Here is an 18,800-nt window from a genome sequence, read left to right as displayed (position 1 = left end):
GCTAGTAACATCACTAAAAAAGGTAAGAGTATTTAAAATTGATGTTTTGCAAAATAACAAATATACAGATCAGGTATTTGTTTGGAAATATACAGTTAATACTCCAAGATGGATAGCATAATCAGCAAATAAGCTCATGGCAGTAACTGTTCAAGCTATCCTTCTCAAGAGAGGTAATATTTGTATGAATGCAAATGACATACGCCACTGCCCTCTTCTGGCTGATAAGATGTAAATCAAGCTTAGAAAATAAATATCATTGAGTAGCACTAGTTCAGATCAAGCATCAAGGATATTCAGAAATTTGATTCCAAACTCAAATCTAAGGGATGGTAAATGGTGAGATAGTGAGATAGGTGTTGTTAAAACTGCATTTTTGTAAATAAAAAGCAGGGCATTTGTTACAAAAGAAGGAGAGAAAGGAAACTGTTAAAATACCCTACAGCAGGATTGCTATTGAAAACGGGGTCATTGATTCTGAACGATAATGACATACACCATCCAGAGAAAGGAGGAATTAAAAACTTAGAGCAATAATTGAAAGAATCCTCTAACAACTTGTATATATATATGCTGATGTAATGAACAAATAAGTGAACATTTCTTCTACAGAGCCTGCCTCACATTTACTAAGTGTAGAATGTATTGTTCCACACTGACAGCAAATCCAATAAAGCAGGATACACAAGTTATTCAGAAGAACTTGCTACGCTGGAAGCTAACTGACAAGACTCTATCCAATAACCTACACGACCTGGGAGAATCCAAGCTTCCTCTTCTGTTTGAGTAGAACCACTGTACCCGCTAACAAGCCTGATTTGGCTTGCCACAGGTTAGGCATCTAAGCTCTGCAACAGTAACTGCTGTTTCATATTCTTAAAAAGTTGCTAATGCTACTATGCACATGACAATTACCAACAGGTACTCCACTGTGCAATTCAATAAAAAAATACAGAATAGAATAGTTCAGTTGGAAGGGACCTACAGTGATCATCTAGTCCAACTGCCTGATCACTTCAGGGCTAACCAGAAGTTAAAGCATATTATCAAGTATATTATCCAAATGCCTCTTTAAACACTGACAGGCTTGGGGCATCGGCCACCTCTCTACAAAGCCTATTCCACTGTCTGACCACCCTCTCTGTAAAGAAATGCTTTCTAAAGTCAAGTCTGAGCCTCTGCTGGTGCAGCTCCGAACCATTCCCATGCATCCCATCACTGGATACCATGGAGATCAGCACCTCACTCTCCATTTAAAAATGTAAAATGTCCCATATCCATTCCCACAAAATTAGTCTCTCTAATGCAGCTCTCCTCTTACACTGTTGCTTGCATGCCCTTTCTCTCTACATGTGTATATATATATATATGTGTGTGTGTATCTGTATATACCTGTATACATTTGTATTTATCCTTGTGTAAAAAATTCTACTGCTACCTTCTATAGCAATAGGTATGCTCAACAGGAAAGGAGAAAGGAAAAGAATGGAAAAAACAGCTCCTTTTGAAAGAAAATGGAGATTATCTTCCACGAAAAGAAATATAACTCTTTTGTCTTTCTTACACTCACCAGAAGAAAAAAAAAGCCTATACTAGTTAAAGCAAAATAGATGTTATTCAGCAGACAGTAGCATCAAATCTTGCTTCACATGAGATGACAGAGTGGAATTCTCTGTAAGTCACAGCAGGGCTTTCTTTAAATACCTTCAGTTTTATATTGCTAATCAACTCCTGAACCTTCTATCTGAGGTCAAAGAATCTACAATTAAGAGTAACTTTTGGAAAATAATTACAGGAAGCATTCATTATTTCAGAAGTACTTAGTTTACTTTCTATAAACATTTTTTTAGAACGTTTAAAAGATTATGTTTTACATAACATTCTAGATAGAATAGATTTAGATCCTCTACCTTCTGTGTGGTAGTTTGGATTTGTGGTGCACTGCCTTCTCGATGCCAATAAACTTTAATAAAACGATTATTTAATACTGCTTCTGTACTTGATATAGCTTTCTTTGCTTCCTCGTGTGTGGCAAACTGAATAAGGGCACCTTCTGGATCACCTTGATATGCAACCTAAGATTTAAAACAGAAGAACAAAAACTGCATGTAGGATTCTCATTTGTGTCTCGATTATCACAAAATCATTAGTTTCAAGTCTCAGAAGCTTACAATTTAAACCCAATATGGGTCATTAGATAAACACTTCCCATTCATGATTCTGTTTGAAAAACCTGGTGTCAAGAAGCAACCTTGAGATTAAGCTAATAAATTTTAAGAATAGTTAAAAACCCCCAAGCAATCAAACTGAAGTAAAATACCTAAACGGCCAAATAGTATTTGTAATTGCAAACACAAGTAGTAGTTTGAAAGACAAGAGCAAGCATCACCGAAGTAAAAAAATTTGCTACAAAAAAAAAATATGGAGACCAGTCAATAGATGTCCTATCTAGTATCAGAGCTAGACAAAGTTCATTTTGATTTTCCTTCCTTTAAGCAATAAAATACTATTTTAGACACCCTCAAAGGACAGAATTATACCTTTTGGAAGAAAAGTAGCTTGCAATATCTATCTGCATATCTGTCTGTCTCTCTATACACATCCACACAAAATTTTACTTGCCTTACTGAATCATACTGCTTGCTAATCACACCTGTATTCTTAGGCAAACTATGGAAAGGCTTAAGAAATATTTAAGAGCAATTCAGAGAGATTTAAATTCCCTCAGTGTTCAGACAGGCACAGGAGGTTTATTCTGTACTGTACAGTATGCACAAAAATATTCTATTACACCTCTTCATTCAACAGCTCAGTGCAAACAAGAAAGCATACATAAAAACACAAGCTAGCATCTGAAACCTGCTGATAATGAAGCATGATGAAAGGTAAGACTGAGTAGCTTAGAGACTGGATATGAAATACTAACATTACACATACAGCCTGCAATATGTAACATCAACCTAAGTTAGGCTCTAGTTCTTTGCATCCCTCCTATCTTTCTCTAGTTATTTGCTTATTTCTGTTTATAAATGTGGGTCACTCAGATATACAACAAAGTAATGATAAGGGACAAACTGCCACTACTGTGGGACTAGAAATCAATTATATCACAGGGGCTGCTTTCTGGATGAGAAATACACATTTTCTGTATTCACAATTTATCTCAAAAAATACAGAGGGTTTATATCAGAACCGAACTTGAGAAAAGGGGTGAAAGAAAAACACTTCCTATCAATTTTCAATGTTTCAAGCAATGTATCTTAAAGGTCTTACCTGTGAGAAAAACATTTGTTCAAAATCTAAAAAAAGACTAGAACATTTCATTTCTGCTTCTTCAGTGACAATTCCATTAAAAATAATAAGTTCACATTTAAGAAACAAGTTAGATCAGAACAGTTTCAGGGAATCAGTTAAAAAACAACTGGCATTCTCCGCTTAGCAGCTACCTCCATTATTAAGTCAAAGCTTACTGGCTTCTCTTTGTTGCCTCTTACCTGCAGGTTGACTAAGTTTCCAAACTTACTGAAGTGCTCATTAAGTTTGCTGATATTGTTAAGCTCTGGGGGAACTTTTCTCAATTCAAGTTTTGTATTTTCATTTCCAAACTGCACCTTCTTCTGGAAACCTGGACTATTTGTTCTGTTAAAATTTTGCCTGCAACAAATAAAAATCAAGCCAGAAATCCACAGCAAGCTAGGAAACACAATGTTAAGATTGTATACGCTTACATAGGAGCATGTACGAGACATAAAGGTCTGCAGACTTAAAAAATGCATTTTTAGAGAAGTGTAGAAGAGTACAGCACACAGGCCAAAACACCTGCAGTCTTCCCCACTGATACTCTCAACATACCCCAGTGCATAAATCCACAAGATAATTCATAATAATTCGTTTGTGTCGGAAAGACCTGACTTCCACATTGCTTCTCTCCAAAAATCATTTCACAGCTATTCCACAGAATTTCCCCAATAACATTTTAAATAACTATTACTTCAAGGCTCTTCTCAGTCCCAGTAATCTCTTAAAATCCCTTCCAACCTTTTGTCACCCCAGGTACATCTGCGCTAAGCACTGCACCCTATATTTCCTGTCAGTAACATACCTGGCAACTCAAACCAAAATAGCAGTGACACAATTCACATTTCAAAACAAAAAATCAGTCATCTCTAACAACCATCACATTGCAGCTTCTCTGTTTCTTAGCTCATTCCAGCTTTCATGGAGTAGATCTTGGTATCATCCAAAGCAACTTCAGCTATCTCTATACTGCCTTTGAGAGAAGACAGCCAAATACAGACTGCTCTCCAGTGTGATTTATTTTAGTACAGACAGCTTTTTCACAGTTTAACTTGCTTGCAATTTATATAGACTTATATGTTTCAGATTACAGAAAAGAGCTCCATGGAATTCCAACTATTAAGCCAACCTTGTGTTAATGATCACTCACTTGTCAAACCAAGTCTTCTTTGTAGGAACTCCACCATCCCCTGCACCAATTGTTCTTTTCCTGGATTCAGCATCTACCACTATTCTCATACTACTTTTATTAGGAGGTTTTTCTGTAAACAGATGAAAAGATTTTACAATATTTTTTGTATTTTCTGTGTATTTGACTGTAAAAAGGTATTCTGCTCCCACTGAATTTGCACCGAAAAGCGTAATTGTTTATATTGAAATTACTACGGTCCCTGTTCAAACTGAATCAAATCTTGGTCATGGACTTTTTAACTATCAAAAGATGCCGTGACAGATCAAAATAGCTAATAGCTTTCATTTTGTCACAGTAACATCACACATAAGGAAAACAAAAGAGGTGTGACAGAAGGCATCTGCCTCAAGATGGCTGCACTCACTGCTTCACAATATCCCATACAATACTCTGAGGCTCACACAATTTCTGCTAACACCTCCATTATATTAGATGACATGCACAAAAATGCTCATGGTAGGAAATGTACAGTACTCCAGAGCACTAACACCTAGGAGCAAGATTTAGGGATGGGTGGGAGAGGAGTAGCTCTTGCTGAAGAACAGGAATGATACTGGGGGACTCCTCACTGAAAATACAACAGAAACATAGCAAGATTAAATATAAATACATACAAATGTAAACAAAACCACATTAAAAAAACTGGGTTTATCCTTCTTCCCTTCTCATTTTGTATGCTGCTGCTTCTTCTCAGGGCCACAGGAACTAAGAGGTTAAGATTACTCATGCATAACTGTCTGCTACCAGATAAAAATGACTCCCTCCTCTCCACGGCAAAAATCATCCTAAGATTCTGTTACAGAAACAGTAACGTTTTTCTGTATAGAAGACGTACAAATGTGATCAGTTATTACAGCCAAGTGTAAAATGTGCAATACCCTAGCAAGAAATTTCATTGTACCTGTCAAAACGCACACACAAAGAAGCTACAAACATAATTCCCTATTCAATTAAACTTCTCTTAAATCCAGAAGATTTTAAAAAATTCCATGTTTCCCAGTATTACATTCTCTGAAAACTGCCTCAGTCTGCATTAATGTAAGAAAACGAGCTAAACTAAATAAGTGTAGCTTTGAAAGCTTACCTCTGGGTGGTAGATCCATATCACCTGATGTGAGTCCTATCAAATTTGGTCTTTGCGCGTGTACTCTATGTCTATACATAGGTCTTGAAGTATTTGTTATACTTGGAGCTTCTGGATTATAGCCATCTGTGTCATACGTTTCTGGTAACAAAGAAATTGTCTCATTAAAATAAATTGCAGTTAAAACCCTTAAGGTTTCAAATACAGTATTTCATTTAATTACAAGATACAGTTACAATGGAAGAGTTGTTACACAACTATCCTAAAAAACTGCCATGACAAGTTTTCTGCTTAAACACAATGAAAATATTATTCCATAGTCAAGATTCACATTTACATGCAAATTTTACTTCTGTCCTGACCCAAATTAGAAAAAAGTGTTAAACTACTGTTGCTATCTAAATGACACAAACTTATTCTCCTGAACTATGAAATTATAATCTCTAAAAAGTACAGTATAATATGAATCAATGTTATTCTATTTAGCAAACCTTGTGGGCAAAGCCTCAGTACTACACCTGCTGTAAAAAGAGAGGGTGGAGCAGGAGGCGGCTGGTGATGAATACCCGTTGTAACAACAGTAGGAACTGAGCTAGTTGCTGAGTTTGGGGGAGCATCCATGCCAGCAGGCTGCAATGGGGGAAGTGGAGGGGGTGGTCCTGTCAAAAACAAAGGAAAACATTGCATTCATTTATTATCCTCTAGACTTACATTACACCCAACTCCTAAGGAAATTGATCTGACATATTTTTAAGGCTATTTAAAAAAAAGGGGGGGGTGAGAGGGCATATATACAGCCATGATGCTGTACCATTCATTCATATGAAACCATCCCCATCAGCAAGTGACTCAGAACTTAGATTACAGTAAAAAGCATTTCAATAGTTCAACATTTCTCTGAACACCTTCTTTCTATAAGCAAAATTTAATTGCTAACACAGTATTTATCTTCACCAACGGAAGATCTTTAAAGCTCTATAAAACCCCCTCAAAGAAAAAAAAATTCTATTTTTTAATAGCGTATAACAAAAATATTCTATGATGACAATAACTAACTTGACAAATTATTTTTCCAAACACCCAAGAAGAAACCTACGACTCTGATGGAAACTCAAACAGATCCTGCTTAAAAGTGAGGGGGTTTTTTTGGTTGGTTGGTTGGTTAGTTCGATTTTTTTTTCCCCCACAGGTAAGGTGACACTTTCAAAGCTGAGCAGTCAAGCGTGATATTCTATTTAATTGTTGGCAAAACCAGGTTTTAGAAAAAGATACAAAATCACACATTTGGACTTTCCACACAGATGCAGGAATAGCATGTGAGGCAGAACTGATCACCCCAGCAATACAGTTGCTCTCTATACTAAGTGAAATAAATACATGCAAGATCTTACTTAAATATACTATCAACTGGAAATGAAAACAGGTCAAGAAACTTCCAAGCAATAACAAATATTATTCTTGAATAATGTGGGACATATAAGTTAATAAAAAAAGAGAGAATCACATAAAACTAACATAACAGTTTTTGAACAACACAAGGGAACTGAATACTAAACTGCTATTTTATAAATGAGAGCCAAGCACCCAAGTCTCCATGTAATTTTTAGTGCTTGAGTCAAAGAACTTTCCAATGAAAGAGTAAACAAGCTGAAAAATTTGTCTTAGTTACTTTGAAAGTTTAGTTTCAAAATTAATCGTAAAAGACATTTTCAGGTGTAAATTTGATGTGGTCATGAATTCTCTTTAATTTTATTATTACAAATGAAATGCCAAATATCGGCTGTTTCCAGGGTTTTCCCTTCTTTGCTAACAGTAATCGATTTTAGACAAGTCCTATAAAACTCAAGGAACTGAGTTTTGCCACGCCATGCTTTTGCTTAAACACAATTAAAATATTATTCCATATTCAAGATTCACATTTAACATGCAAATTTTACAACAATCAACTTTGCAACAATTACCATAAAAAACAATAATTTGGGGGTAAGCTATGCCATAGCAAAGTATAGTACAACTTTCTACAAATAGTTGGCATTCTTAAAACAGCTTTTTGCACGGCGTACAACCCAAGTAACATCCAGGCTCTTCTACTCAAAAATGGGTTTTAATCTTTTTTTAATTACCTGTTACAGGTGGAAGGCTAGGTGGTAAAGGGCCTGGTGGTGGTACTGGAGGTCTAAGATTAACAGGAGGAGGACTCAGAATTGGTGGAGGGGGAGGAAGTCCAGGAGGAGGTGGTCCTTCGACAACAGGGGGTTGTGCTGGAAAAGGCAGAATGCCAGGAAGATTCACATCTTCTACCACTACTGGATCACTTCCATGATCAAAAGGGCACATGTCTCCTCTCATACAGAAACCCTTTTCTGAAACGTCAAAAAGAATTGTTGTTAGTATTCAACAACTGTAGTTTGATTCAGAGTAAATATGACATATTCTATGTGTAATGCAGCAGTTTGTAGAATAAGAGCTTCACATACCAGCAGAAATTTATATCAGAAAATGAAACTGACCATTTAACTTTATTTTAACAGTCAGCACATAGGAAAATTGCAGCGACATTCTACCAGAGTAAACACAGGAGTTAGATTTTATTTTTTTTTCTTGAAGACTAAATTCTGCACTGAATTCTAACAAACTATGAGAGCAAAGAATAAAGTGTTTCTAAGTAAAACATGCAGAAACTGGGACTGAGAAATCCCTATTAAAGTTAGAAGTTAATATTATAAAATTCCAACACGAGAAAACTCACTCCAATTCCTTTTTCTCTTTTGCAATTATTTCACGAAGAATTAGAATATTTGCCCATAGTTTAATGCAATTATTTAAGAGTAAAAAATGTTATTAACATATATATGTACTCTACATGTGTATATATACATAAATATTTAAATATGAAATACACACATATAAATAAATATTAATATATATTCACTTTTCTTTTACATGCAAGTAAAATGTTGGGAGTGGGTCCAGAGGAGGGCCACAAAATGATCAGAGAGATGGAACACCTCTCCTGTGAGGAAAGGCTGAGAGAGTTGGGGTTGTCCAGCCTGGAGAAGAGAATGCTCTGGGGAGACCTTATTGCAGCCTTTCAGTACTTAAAGGGGGCCTGTGAGAAAGATGGGGACAAACATTTTAGAAGGGCCTGCCACGATAGGACAAGGGGTAATGGTTTTAAATGAAAAAAGGATAGATTTAGACTAGGTATAAGGCAGAATTTTTTGCAATGAGAGTGGTGAACCACTGGCACAGGTTGCCCAAAGAGGTGGTAGGTAGATGCCCCATCCCTGGAAACATTCAAGGTCAGGTTGGACGGGGCTCTGAGCAACCTGATCTAGTTGAAGATGTCCCTGCTCACTGCAGGCGGGGTGGACTAGATGATCTTTAAAAGGTCCCTTCCAACCCAAACCATTCTATGATTATCTGTTTAGCAACAGCCCCCACAAAAAAAACTCCATACAAATCAGTGCAATATGGGAGAAAAGTTCAAAATATCTTCCAGTAAAATAGGAAGAAAGCAGAGTATAAAATTCCTCAAAACATGATGCTGAAAAGCAGTCTGTATTACCTCATCTTCAGGAAGAGTTAGAAAACATATAAATTGAAATTGTATGGAAAAACAGAAGTTCTGCAGAGGGTCAAGTAGAAAATACGAAAGTGCAGAATGGAAGAACAGTATGTTGGAAGCAACTATCCACTGAAGAGAGAGATGAGCTTGTAAATTTAGAAGACACAAGCAGCCATGAGAAAAGCAAATGGAAAAGACATCTACTGAGAGATTTTAGTAACGGTCAGAAACGTAGGGGGAAAAAAAAAAAGCCACCAGAAAAAATTTGAGGACAACTGTATCACAGATTTCCAACATATCACTGTTTTATTCATACTCAGAAATTGGAAATAATAAGCTGCTACAGAAGACAGACTGTTGAAGGTACAAAGTCCCAGTGTCATGTCTGGAGATGTTATTTCAAAAGTGTATACTAGCCTGCATGTTTTGTTCCTTTCTAAAAAACCTGTAGTGGTGGGAACCATGACAGAACGTTCTGCAGCTCAGCATACATTAGAAAACTTCAAAACAAAACCACACTTTCACAACTCTACTTGTTCCAGAGTACTGTGATGTATACTGGCAAAGCTATTTTTCACAAGTACAACTCTGCCAATGCTTGAGAGCTCAGCCTCCCATTTCCTTTACTTAAAGAACAATTCTATTGCAATCAGAGTTCTGAATGTAAACCAGCCTAGATCTTAAACTCGTCATTGTGGTACACAACAACAGCAACACCCCCTCTCTCCCCCAACCTCCAAAAAACCAACTCAGAAAAAACTTTAGGGGGAAATTTAAACTCTTCTGAGCTAACAGGATGACTGGCTGAATTTAGCTAGGACACTGCCAACTGCAGCAGCCTCGTGTGAATTTTGGCACAAGACATGCAAAACGTTTAAGACACAGATAAGCACAAAACCCCACCCAATTTTAAGAAACACCTACGTGGAAAAAATGGGTTAACATGAGCCTGGGAAATTGCAGCTCTAGACCTTTCTAGTTAAAAATTATCTCTTAGGATGGAATAAAAAATGATGATGTCAGTAGGGTGCTAATCATGGCCAAAATTATCAAATACAGTATTTGGCTTGAACATAAGACAGAAAACCTGGGTAAAATTTGACTTTTTGGATAACTTTTTAAAATAAATATACCAATTTTCATCTATATAAAATAATTCTAGCAGCTAAAAAAACTATAAAAACACTAATAAAGAAAGTTGTCTAAAAGCTAAGTTAATAAAAAGTGGGATAAAATTTGCATTCAAGAATTGTGTAATAGAAAAACCACAGCGTTAGAGAAGATAAGGAAAAGAAAGGAAAATTACTGCAATCTTTTCAGAAAGGGGTCAATCATAGCTGCAGGAAGCAATTAAAAAAAATACAGACTTACCATCATAATCTCTACAGCGTTTCTTTGGCAGCGGAGGTCTTCCATAAGAGTTGTGGTCCAGCTGCTCTTCATGGAACTCCGACCAGCTTTCAGTAGTGTTATTTCCATGATGAGCAGGAGCAATAACAGTAATAGTGCTGCTCAGTGTAGGGACTGGGTAGTGGCCGGACGAAATATTTGTCACGGAAGAAACTGGAGTATAATTGTTCTCTAATGGATCTGTTCTATCCATATCATATTTTGGCTTTCCTAAATCCCTTTCTGTAAAAAAAAAAAAAAAAAAAAAAGTTCTATTGGATGATTCCTTCTATACATTTTCACCAGAAGCAGCTGCTAACCTGTGTAAGTATTCTTTATTCCACATCAATTCAACTCAAAATATAAAAAAGATAATTGAAATGTTCTACAGGTTGCCCAGAGTACCTGTAAAGTCTCCACCCTCAGAGTTATTTATAACCCAACTGGATAGGGTCCTGAGCAACCTGCTCCAGTTTATCTGCTTTGAGAAGGGGTGTTGGACTACAGGATCTTGAGAGGTCTCTTCCAACCTCAACTACTCCATGATTCTATGTTCCAAAGGTTAAATCAGAAAAATATTTATCTTAAAAGTACATAGTCAGCCACTGGGATATTTTAATAACAGCTATACCCACAGTAAAGCAGAAACCCTATTTAACTTCAAGCAGAGTACATCTTCTGTAGTAATGCATATATTCTAAGAACTTCAGATGGAATGTTATTCTGAATAAAGGGAAGCAATGGGCAAGAAAAAGGTAAACATGACTTGAAAACACTACAAAAGTTACACATCTTTAACGTTTCAAGACACTTATTGTTGTATCTTCATGTTGTTTATCTTCATTTTATCTGCATGCAAATGCATTATATTTATCACATGCAAAGCTTTGTCATGACTGGAGACATAATAGCGCTTGACAGGTGTGGAGTACTCCTGCACAGACACAGCTGTAACGTGACCTTTTATTCTGATTACACACAAACTTTCCTCTTAATTTTCCAATATTACCATCAAATAAACAGTAAGTATCCAGATGAAGACAGCAGAGTTCTGTCATGAGGTAAGTTGGTAGACTCAAATAACCCCACATTAAAGGAACTTTAATAAAAATGTCTTAAAATGGCAGATAAGTGTCAGTAAAACAGGCTTTTCTTAATGTGCTTAGAAAAAGAAACAAAGATTTCACTATAACATGTTGTCCATAAGGTATTACCATTGCAGTTTATGTAAAATAATCCTTAAATTAAGATTTAATCACATTGTAATCTTTTAGTTAAACTGCTGCATGCTATTTATCTTGCTCGTTCATAAGTTGCTTGGAAAATATCTGCTCGCACATTTTCAGGAACTCTGCATTCCTACTTTTAAGGCCAAGTTACCAAGGCCCGTTCTATAGAAAGAAAAATAATACACAGAGTTAAACCAGACTATTTTTACCTCTACAAAGTCTGAGACAGAGTAAAGATATAAAATGACTCTCAATGCTCTCTTTCAATTTATCAGTAACAACTATTGGGAGAAAACGCATTCTTTTTAGCTGAATAAACAGCTTTGTTTTTAAAGAAGTTTAATTCGAAAAACTACTGTACCGAAGCCTTAAGTCCTACAGATATGTAAACAAATACAAATATTTACTGTAATAATTTCAGCCCCTCCCTATAACACCAAGCAGGGGACAAGACAAAAAGAACACAGCTGTACTGTTCTACTTGACAAGTCATTTGCTGCCAAACAGGTAATTTCTGCCAGTTCTACCTCCATAGATGGGTATTAATTTCTGTATCTTCCCAAACCACATTCTGAGTTTTCTAAAACTTAATGAAATGCTATCAACTCCGATTTTTCTGCCTCTCTTACAACATTGCTTAAAAGTAGCCAACACAGTCAAAGGTATTAGAGAAGAATGGAGGGAAAGAGGGAAACACGCAGTGAAAACAATCACATAGGCCTTATTTCCACAGAAAACCAAGCTAAATTTGAACAAAGAAACAAGAACAACAGAAGAAATTTTGGTACATTTTGAACATAGTGTTTTTAGTTTAGTGTCTAAATTTTGTAGGCAACATTCACCGTATTTTAGAGACCAACTGTTGGTACCTCTGCTTCGTGTTCTGCTCCGGCTTCTGCTCCGGTCTCGGTCCCGGTCCCGCAATCTCTCTTTGCTCCAACTTCTACTTCGACTCCTGCTGTAGCTCCGACTCCTCCCTCTTCTCCTGTTATAACGATCCCTATAGGAATCTCTTCTGGGAGGATTTCGGTCATAATCCCTCTTCCGAGAACGTTCATCTTTCTTCCTTTCATCACGGCTTCTAAACATGTAATTTTGTAAGTTAATTACAAGAATTATGAAGCCATAATTTAAAACCTTAACTACCATTAAAAACCTCAAGAAATGGCAATGGAAAATTAGAGAAAGGCTACAAATGGAATCTAACTATGGTCCTTCCTTTCTCCTCAGAAGACTTTTAAAATTCTTTATTTGGTTTATGCATTTTACTTTTACCATCCAGAAGATTTTAAAATGTATATAAGATTCTGTTTCTGCCCAATACAGCACCTTCTCCAAGTTGGAAACACCAAAAAGATAACAGTTACTGAAGGGAAGGCTTCTAAATTAAAATTATCACAATTCAATCTCAATATTGAGAACAGTAAGTGTTGTAATATAAACCGCAAATCCAACATAAAAATTAATCATAAAACTCAAATCTGATAGTTGTGCACAACTCAGAGACAGTTTACATTATCACTTACATACTCATCATTTAACTACATATGCATAAAATCAATAAAAGTCTTGGGTTTAGGCTTATTAGGTGACCATACAGAAAGTAAATATTTAATTTAGTAACACCATAAAAATCCAAATCCATCTGATTACTGATATAATACAAGAGGTTAAGCAAAATTTATTACCTGGTATCTCTGTAGCGAGAACTTGACTGCGGAGGGCTGTGATTTAATCTTCTAGAAAACTTTTTTTCTCGCTCTTCCTCTTTAACTATCTGAATTTAAAGTATATACATTAGATCAAAACATGAGTACACTATAATGGAGACTTCTGCACAACCAAATAAAAACAAAAAACTCAAAATGCTGAGCAAAGTCAGCAGTAACATTGAACTGAAACAACATTTTTGCATCTAATACAATTTCAGAATCTTCATAATGTATTAAGATTTCTATTTCTAGGAATATTCAAAGCACAGGTTGGGAGAAAATAAAGCAGAATAAGCAATACTTATTGTGCTCCACTAAAAATACATCTGCTTTTGCTACAGGTGGACAAAAATCCATACTGAGACGCAGCGACAGATCTATTCAGTGACATGAATATTCAACAACTGACACAGTAAGGTCTTTTCTTCATCAGCAGATTAGCTGGTTCAGATCACAGTTAAAACACTTTCATGCAGCCAAACCTAGGCTGCTGTTGAAAAGGACAAACCTACTCTTCTGGCTCATAAGAACAACATAAACACTTGTGTCAGAATAAGGATGTTATCTGGATCAAGCAGCTGGAGGAATGAGGACTGCCATTTGGAATGGCAGCCTGGATTTATGCTGAATTAAAAGGCAGCATAATTACAACAGCAATCCTGAGCAAAGAACTAATGTAGGTTGTACTGCAACTCCTACACTACTCAATAACTTAATTTACATTTGCCTAGTCAGAATCACTTTGGTTCACCTTTGAAGCACCCACTTATGTTTAGGAAAATTGTGCAGCACAAATCTTCTGACATACTTTAACGCTGTTTTGGGACTATTATTAATAAGCAAATAAACATGATGAAGTTGAACCACATAATCGAACTACAGAAATGGAAAAAAAAAAGACAAACATTTAAAATAAAATCAATGCCTACCTCTTCTTTTTTTGTCTCTTTTTCTTGGTGCTGAAAAAATTCTACTTTCAGGCTTCCTGACGATGGCTGTTCTGGTGGAGGTAGATAGCTTTTTGTATTCACAGCATCAAACAGTTTTTCCACAAATATCTGAGTTTCTAAAAGTAAAGAGTGTACAAATATCCATTATTCAAAACTTCAGTTAATATTTGCTTTAAAAATAAATAAATTATTAAACAGAAAAACCAAAATCAGTGTTCACCAAAAAGTTAGAACAACAAACAGTATTTTTTTAAATACTCTGCTGCTAATTTTATATTTTAAAAGGACATTTACAGAGTCAAGAAACATGTCAGTAATGACAATGTTTCACAAAGGTTTTCAATCCTTGAATTATTTAACATCTCTTAATAAAACATCTGGAAGAATATTTCTGGAATATATGCAGAGCTCCCAATACTTCTAATTCTGGCAATAACTCTTAACATTCATAATTTTCTTCCAGGAATACCATAGATACAAAACATATACCTAATATATGCATATTGCGCTATATACCTGTTTTTTAAGACAAATTAGTTCAGGAAAGTTGAATTACTTATTTCAAGGTAACAAAGCTAATAAAGAGACAAATGCATGATTCTATGGTAAAAGATTGTTTGAATTAATTAAACAATACAGTCTTTTCACTCAAGCTTAATTGTTGTGACAAAGACCATACCTTTCTGAAGAAATACATCCAGCTGATCAACACACAATGCCTTTAGTTCCTTTTCACTTTTATCCTTCTTTACCAAAGCCAGAACATATTTAGCTAGGGCAGATGGATCTGCATCACATCTGCAAATGAATAAATTAAACAAAAAAAATCAAAATAGTAAAAAAAATTAGAAGCAATTAAATTACAGAAATTAATGTCTGAAACTGGTATGACCAATATATAGAGAGGACCAAAACATTTCCTACCAAAGCAACTGGAAAACACTCAGGGGTATTTTCTAAGACAGAGTCCAGATATGTAAGATTGCTAAGTATCACCTTTCTTCTCCAGAAAAGCAAGTGTCTAGAATATTTCCACAACAGTATTGCATGGAGCACCTCATAGCAAACTAGAATGAACTATTTGGAATGAAACAGCCTCAACTGCCTAATAGTCTTAAAAACAATTACAAATACAACAAATATTTCCATAATTTCCCAATGATGAAATCAGTAATTCTGAGTGTAATACTGAGTGACTGTTAATGGGGAAAAGTCAGCCTACTTAATTACAAACAAATACAGTGATAACAGCAGAAGTGATCTATGCTATAACAAAATTCAGACTCTCGGAGAGTCTTAAATATATTTTTAAAGAATCTTATTACTACCTACATCTGAACACCATAAAAAGCAGATTAACTGAAAAATCTTAATTTCGAAAGCTTAAGGAAAAAGCGGTCATATAATATTATCACAGAAGTCCCCATAAGAGGTCCACAGACAATGAAGGGAAGTTTAGGGGATCATTATCCATTTTAAACATCTAAATTCCATCTAAAACTAAATATGGAGCACTTCAGCATAGAAGCTGATGGTCTTGTGCACATCAACAAAGAACTTAGAATGGAGTAAGCTGTATATCCACATCAAGTAGAACATTATTTAATATAACTGATACAATTTTATTATAATGTTTTACGAATAGTAATCTACAATGAACCTTGTAGTGGTGTTACAGAGTAAAACCCACCAAAGCAAGTGAGAACACAGCAGAAAACCATTTCACGCTTCATAATTCAAAGCCAGTAACTAATGAAATGGTGCCACATTGGTTTATCAGGCAGAACAGCGGCATCTTCTTAAACAATTTAATCCCATTATTTAGCATAAACCAAAGGAAGACCTCAGACCCCGCAAAACCAGGCAGTATTTAACATGTGCACACTGGTCATGTCATTCAGACAGCTGGCTTGTTTGGGTGGTGATCAAAGTTAATACTAGTGTTTTAAAGAACTACAACGAGGAAAAAAAAAGTGCACTGATACATCCTAACTGTACATTCTCTCTAGCAAAAATAACTGAGAAATAAGTAAAATTAAACCATGGTCAGGGAGTTGCACTGAATAAGAGTATCACACAAATACTGTTCTAGCACAGAAGTCCACTAGTCACAACAGAGGAATAAAACAGCAGTTCCCAACCTCTTCCACATTAAAACAAATGAAATTTCAATGCTGAAGCTTAATTGTAAATCTGAATGTTGATCATTTAAATCACATGTATTTTAGACACCAGGCAGAAGAAACAAAATCCATCACCATATCACACTACCTAATTCCTAATAAACCATCTCCTGCACAGCAAACAACATCCTAGGTGCAAACATATCCACTAAGCAAAGGAAGCAGATCTGTCAGCATCCATCCTCAGGAGATCTTCTGGATAGCCTGCACCCAGCACAGAGTGCTCTGAAGTTAAAGGTCAGAGCTTCAAACATAACTCAGCATCATCTAGAAAGCAGGCAATAGCAGAATTTCATGCTGTAGAAGCAACTTGAGCTGCTAGGGGATGTGCCACAGTATTCTGTATTAGTCTGCATTATTTATAGACACAGAAGATGGGAGTTCACAATCAGTTTACATTCCAGAAGAACCCACACACACTAAACCGACAAAACGCAACTACATACTGTTAATTGAAAAACAGACCGCACACCAATGGAAAACACTGAAATGTCTTCCTTCAACTGTTGTACCTGGTTTGCCCCTGTTCAGATTTAACAATTCTTTATCCAGAAGAAAATGCTGTCCAAGCACAAAGTCATCTTGGAAGCAGGCACATAACCTCCTACAGTGGGAGCGGTAGGACTGCATGGTCCTGTTTACACTGCTAGCACGTGAGCGCATCATCCAAGCAGATTATCTGAAAGCCCGATATTGAACAGAGTGTTCATCCTAGGCTGCAATGAGGAGGCCCTAAGGCCAGCAATTCCTAACTTCTCACTGCTCAAATTTGCAATTTTTTTTTTTATTTTTTTTTTTTTTTACTGTTCCTTAATGCAACTTCGATGTCACTACAGGAGATTTTCAGTCCTCTCCCAGTTTCAAGCCGAATCATGCCTCGGAAAATTAGTGTGCTATTTTCATATTACCTATCTATAGTCATAACAGGAAAACAATTGGGGGGGGGAGGGGGGCACAATTTTAACATGATAATCCTCAATTCTTTTCTTCTCCTTTCTATTCTCCACAAAAATCAGGTAAAATATTACAAGCTGAATTTTTTTTATTTCAATTTCCATAAATTTGGTTCTCATCTGATAATACAGTCAGCTGTCACTGTTCAAAATCTGCTATAACTGATTTAAATGACAACATGTGCACTCAAAATTTAGCAAGGGAACAAAAATAAAGAAAAAACAAGTCAGTCTAGAAGTTAAAACCCACTGCTGTTAACTACTGCAATGTATTTTATTTCTCCAGCTCCTACAGTAGTGACTATACAACAACTTCATATTCACTTCAAAGTAATTCCTCTCTCACAAGCAGGGTAGAAAATGGAAAATCTTGTCTGGAAAGCCACCTAGACTCCAGAAGGTGTAACAAAAAAAACCAAAACCCCCAAAACCAAAGAAAACTGTTTAAAAATAACAAACAATTAGTGCTTTCACCCCTCTCCACCATGATGATTTTGGAAATCTTAGCAACGCTGTCCACTCTGGAATGACCGCAGAATTTGAATCCATCCACCCAACTCCAAGATACTCTAAAGAAAATATCCTCAATAAAAATGTACATAAATGTATTTTTAATTTCGAAAACACAAATTCATTTTCTCCTGTGGCGCTGTGATTTATCACTCTGTATGTGATACAACCACATATGAACAATGCAAAACAATTGTACTGAACTCTATTATTATTATTCAATATGTAAGTGTCGAAATTCCACTGTACACAACAGGAAGAACTTACATGCTTTCAAGGTAAAACTCTGTCTTTATTTTGGCTTTTCAACAAATACTATTTTTTGAGAAATACCAACAGACGAATTACTTCAACTGATGCTAATTAAGCAATAATGAATACAATGCATTTTGTGGTAGAGCGAGATGAAGACAATGTTTTTGTAAATTGATAGTATGATTTTATGTGATTTCTTTTCACTTTTTAAAATTAAATTGCAAATGATCTTTACACAGCCAAAGGCTGACTTCCTTTTTTATGTACCAACTAGAAACAGAAGTCTACTCTTCTATATTTGCTGTTCAAAGCGTGAAAAAACCCACAAACTGATCTGTTTTCTCCACACTATTGTGAAGACCATGCTTGTTTCTGTAGCTAGGATTTTAGCTAGATTTAACAAGCTTACAGTCTGGTCTTTTACCGCTTTTCAGACTCTTACAAAATGCTTTGCCCCTTTTTTTTTTCTTTTTTTTTT

The 18,800-nt window shown here is 35.7% G+C and overlaps 1 protein-coding gene across 9 annotated transcripts in view; it reads right to left on the bottom strand.

Annotated features, from left to right (window-relative positions):
- RBM26 (RNA binding motif protein 26) overlaps positions 1 to 18,800 on the bottom strand; it is a 60,555-nt gene that overhangs the window by 31,608 nt on the left and 10,147 nt on the right. For 5 of the 9 annotated variants that reach the window (XR_007507992.1, XR_007507993.1, XM_049816035.1 and 2 more), the window contains exons 2-12: positions 15,101 to 15,219; positions 14,401 to 14,537; positions 13,448 to 13,536; positions 12,602 to 12,840; positions 10,513 to 10,773; positions 7,697 to 7,936; positions 6,065 to 6,232; positions 5,574 to 5,714; positions 4,448 to 4,559; positions 3,495 to 3,654; positions 1,911 to 2,075 (exon numbers count right to left, since the gene is read on the bottom strand). Coding sequence is in view for 7 of the 9 variants with exons in the window: in XM_049816035.1 (XP_049671992.1) it covers positions 1,911 to 2,075; positions 3,495 to 3,654; positions 4,448 to 4,559; positions 5,574 to 5,714; positions 6,065 to 6,232; positions 7,697 to 7,936; positions 10,513 to 10,773; positions 12,602 to 12,840; positions 13,448 to 13,536; positions 14,401 to 14,537; positions 15,101 to 15,219 (1,831 nt within the window). In the remaining 2 variants the exon portion in view is untranslated. The remainder of the gene's footprint in view (positions 1 to 1,910; positions 2,076 to 3,494; positions 3,655 to 4,447; positions 4,560 to 5,573; positions 5,715 to 6,064; positions 6,233 to 7,696; positions 7,937 to 10,512; positions 10,774 to 12,601; positions 12,841 to 13,447; positions 13,537 to 14,400; positions 14,538 to 15,100; positions 15,220 to 18,800) is intronic. The other 4 variants (XM_049816040.1, XM_049816041.1, XM_049816038.1 and 1 more) reach the window with 3 other exon arrangements.

This window comes from Accipiter gentilis, chromosome 13, assembly GCF_929443795.1.
Source record: "Accipiter gentilis chromosome 13, bAccGen1.1, whole genome shotgun sequence".
Classification (NCBI taxonomy): domain Eukaryota; kingdom Metazoa; phylum Chordata; class Aves; order Accipitriformes; family Accipitridae; genus Astur; species Astur gentilis.
Note: the sequence above shows the minus strand (reverse complement) of the source record. Positions and strands in the feature narration are given on the sequence as shown.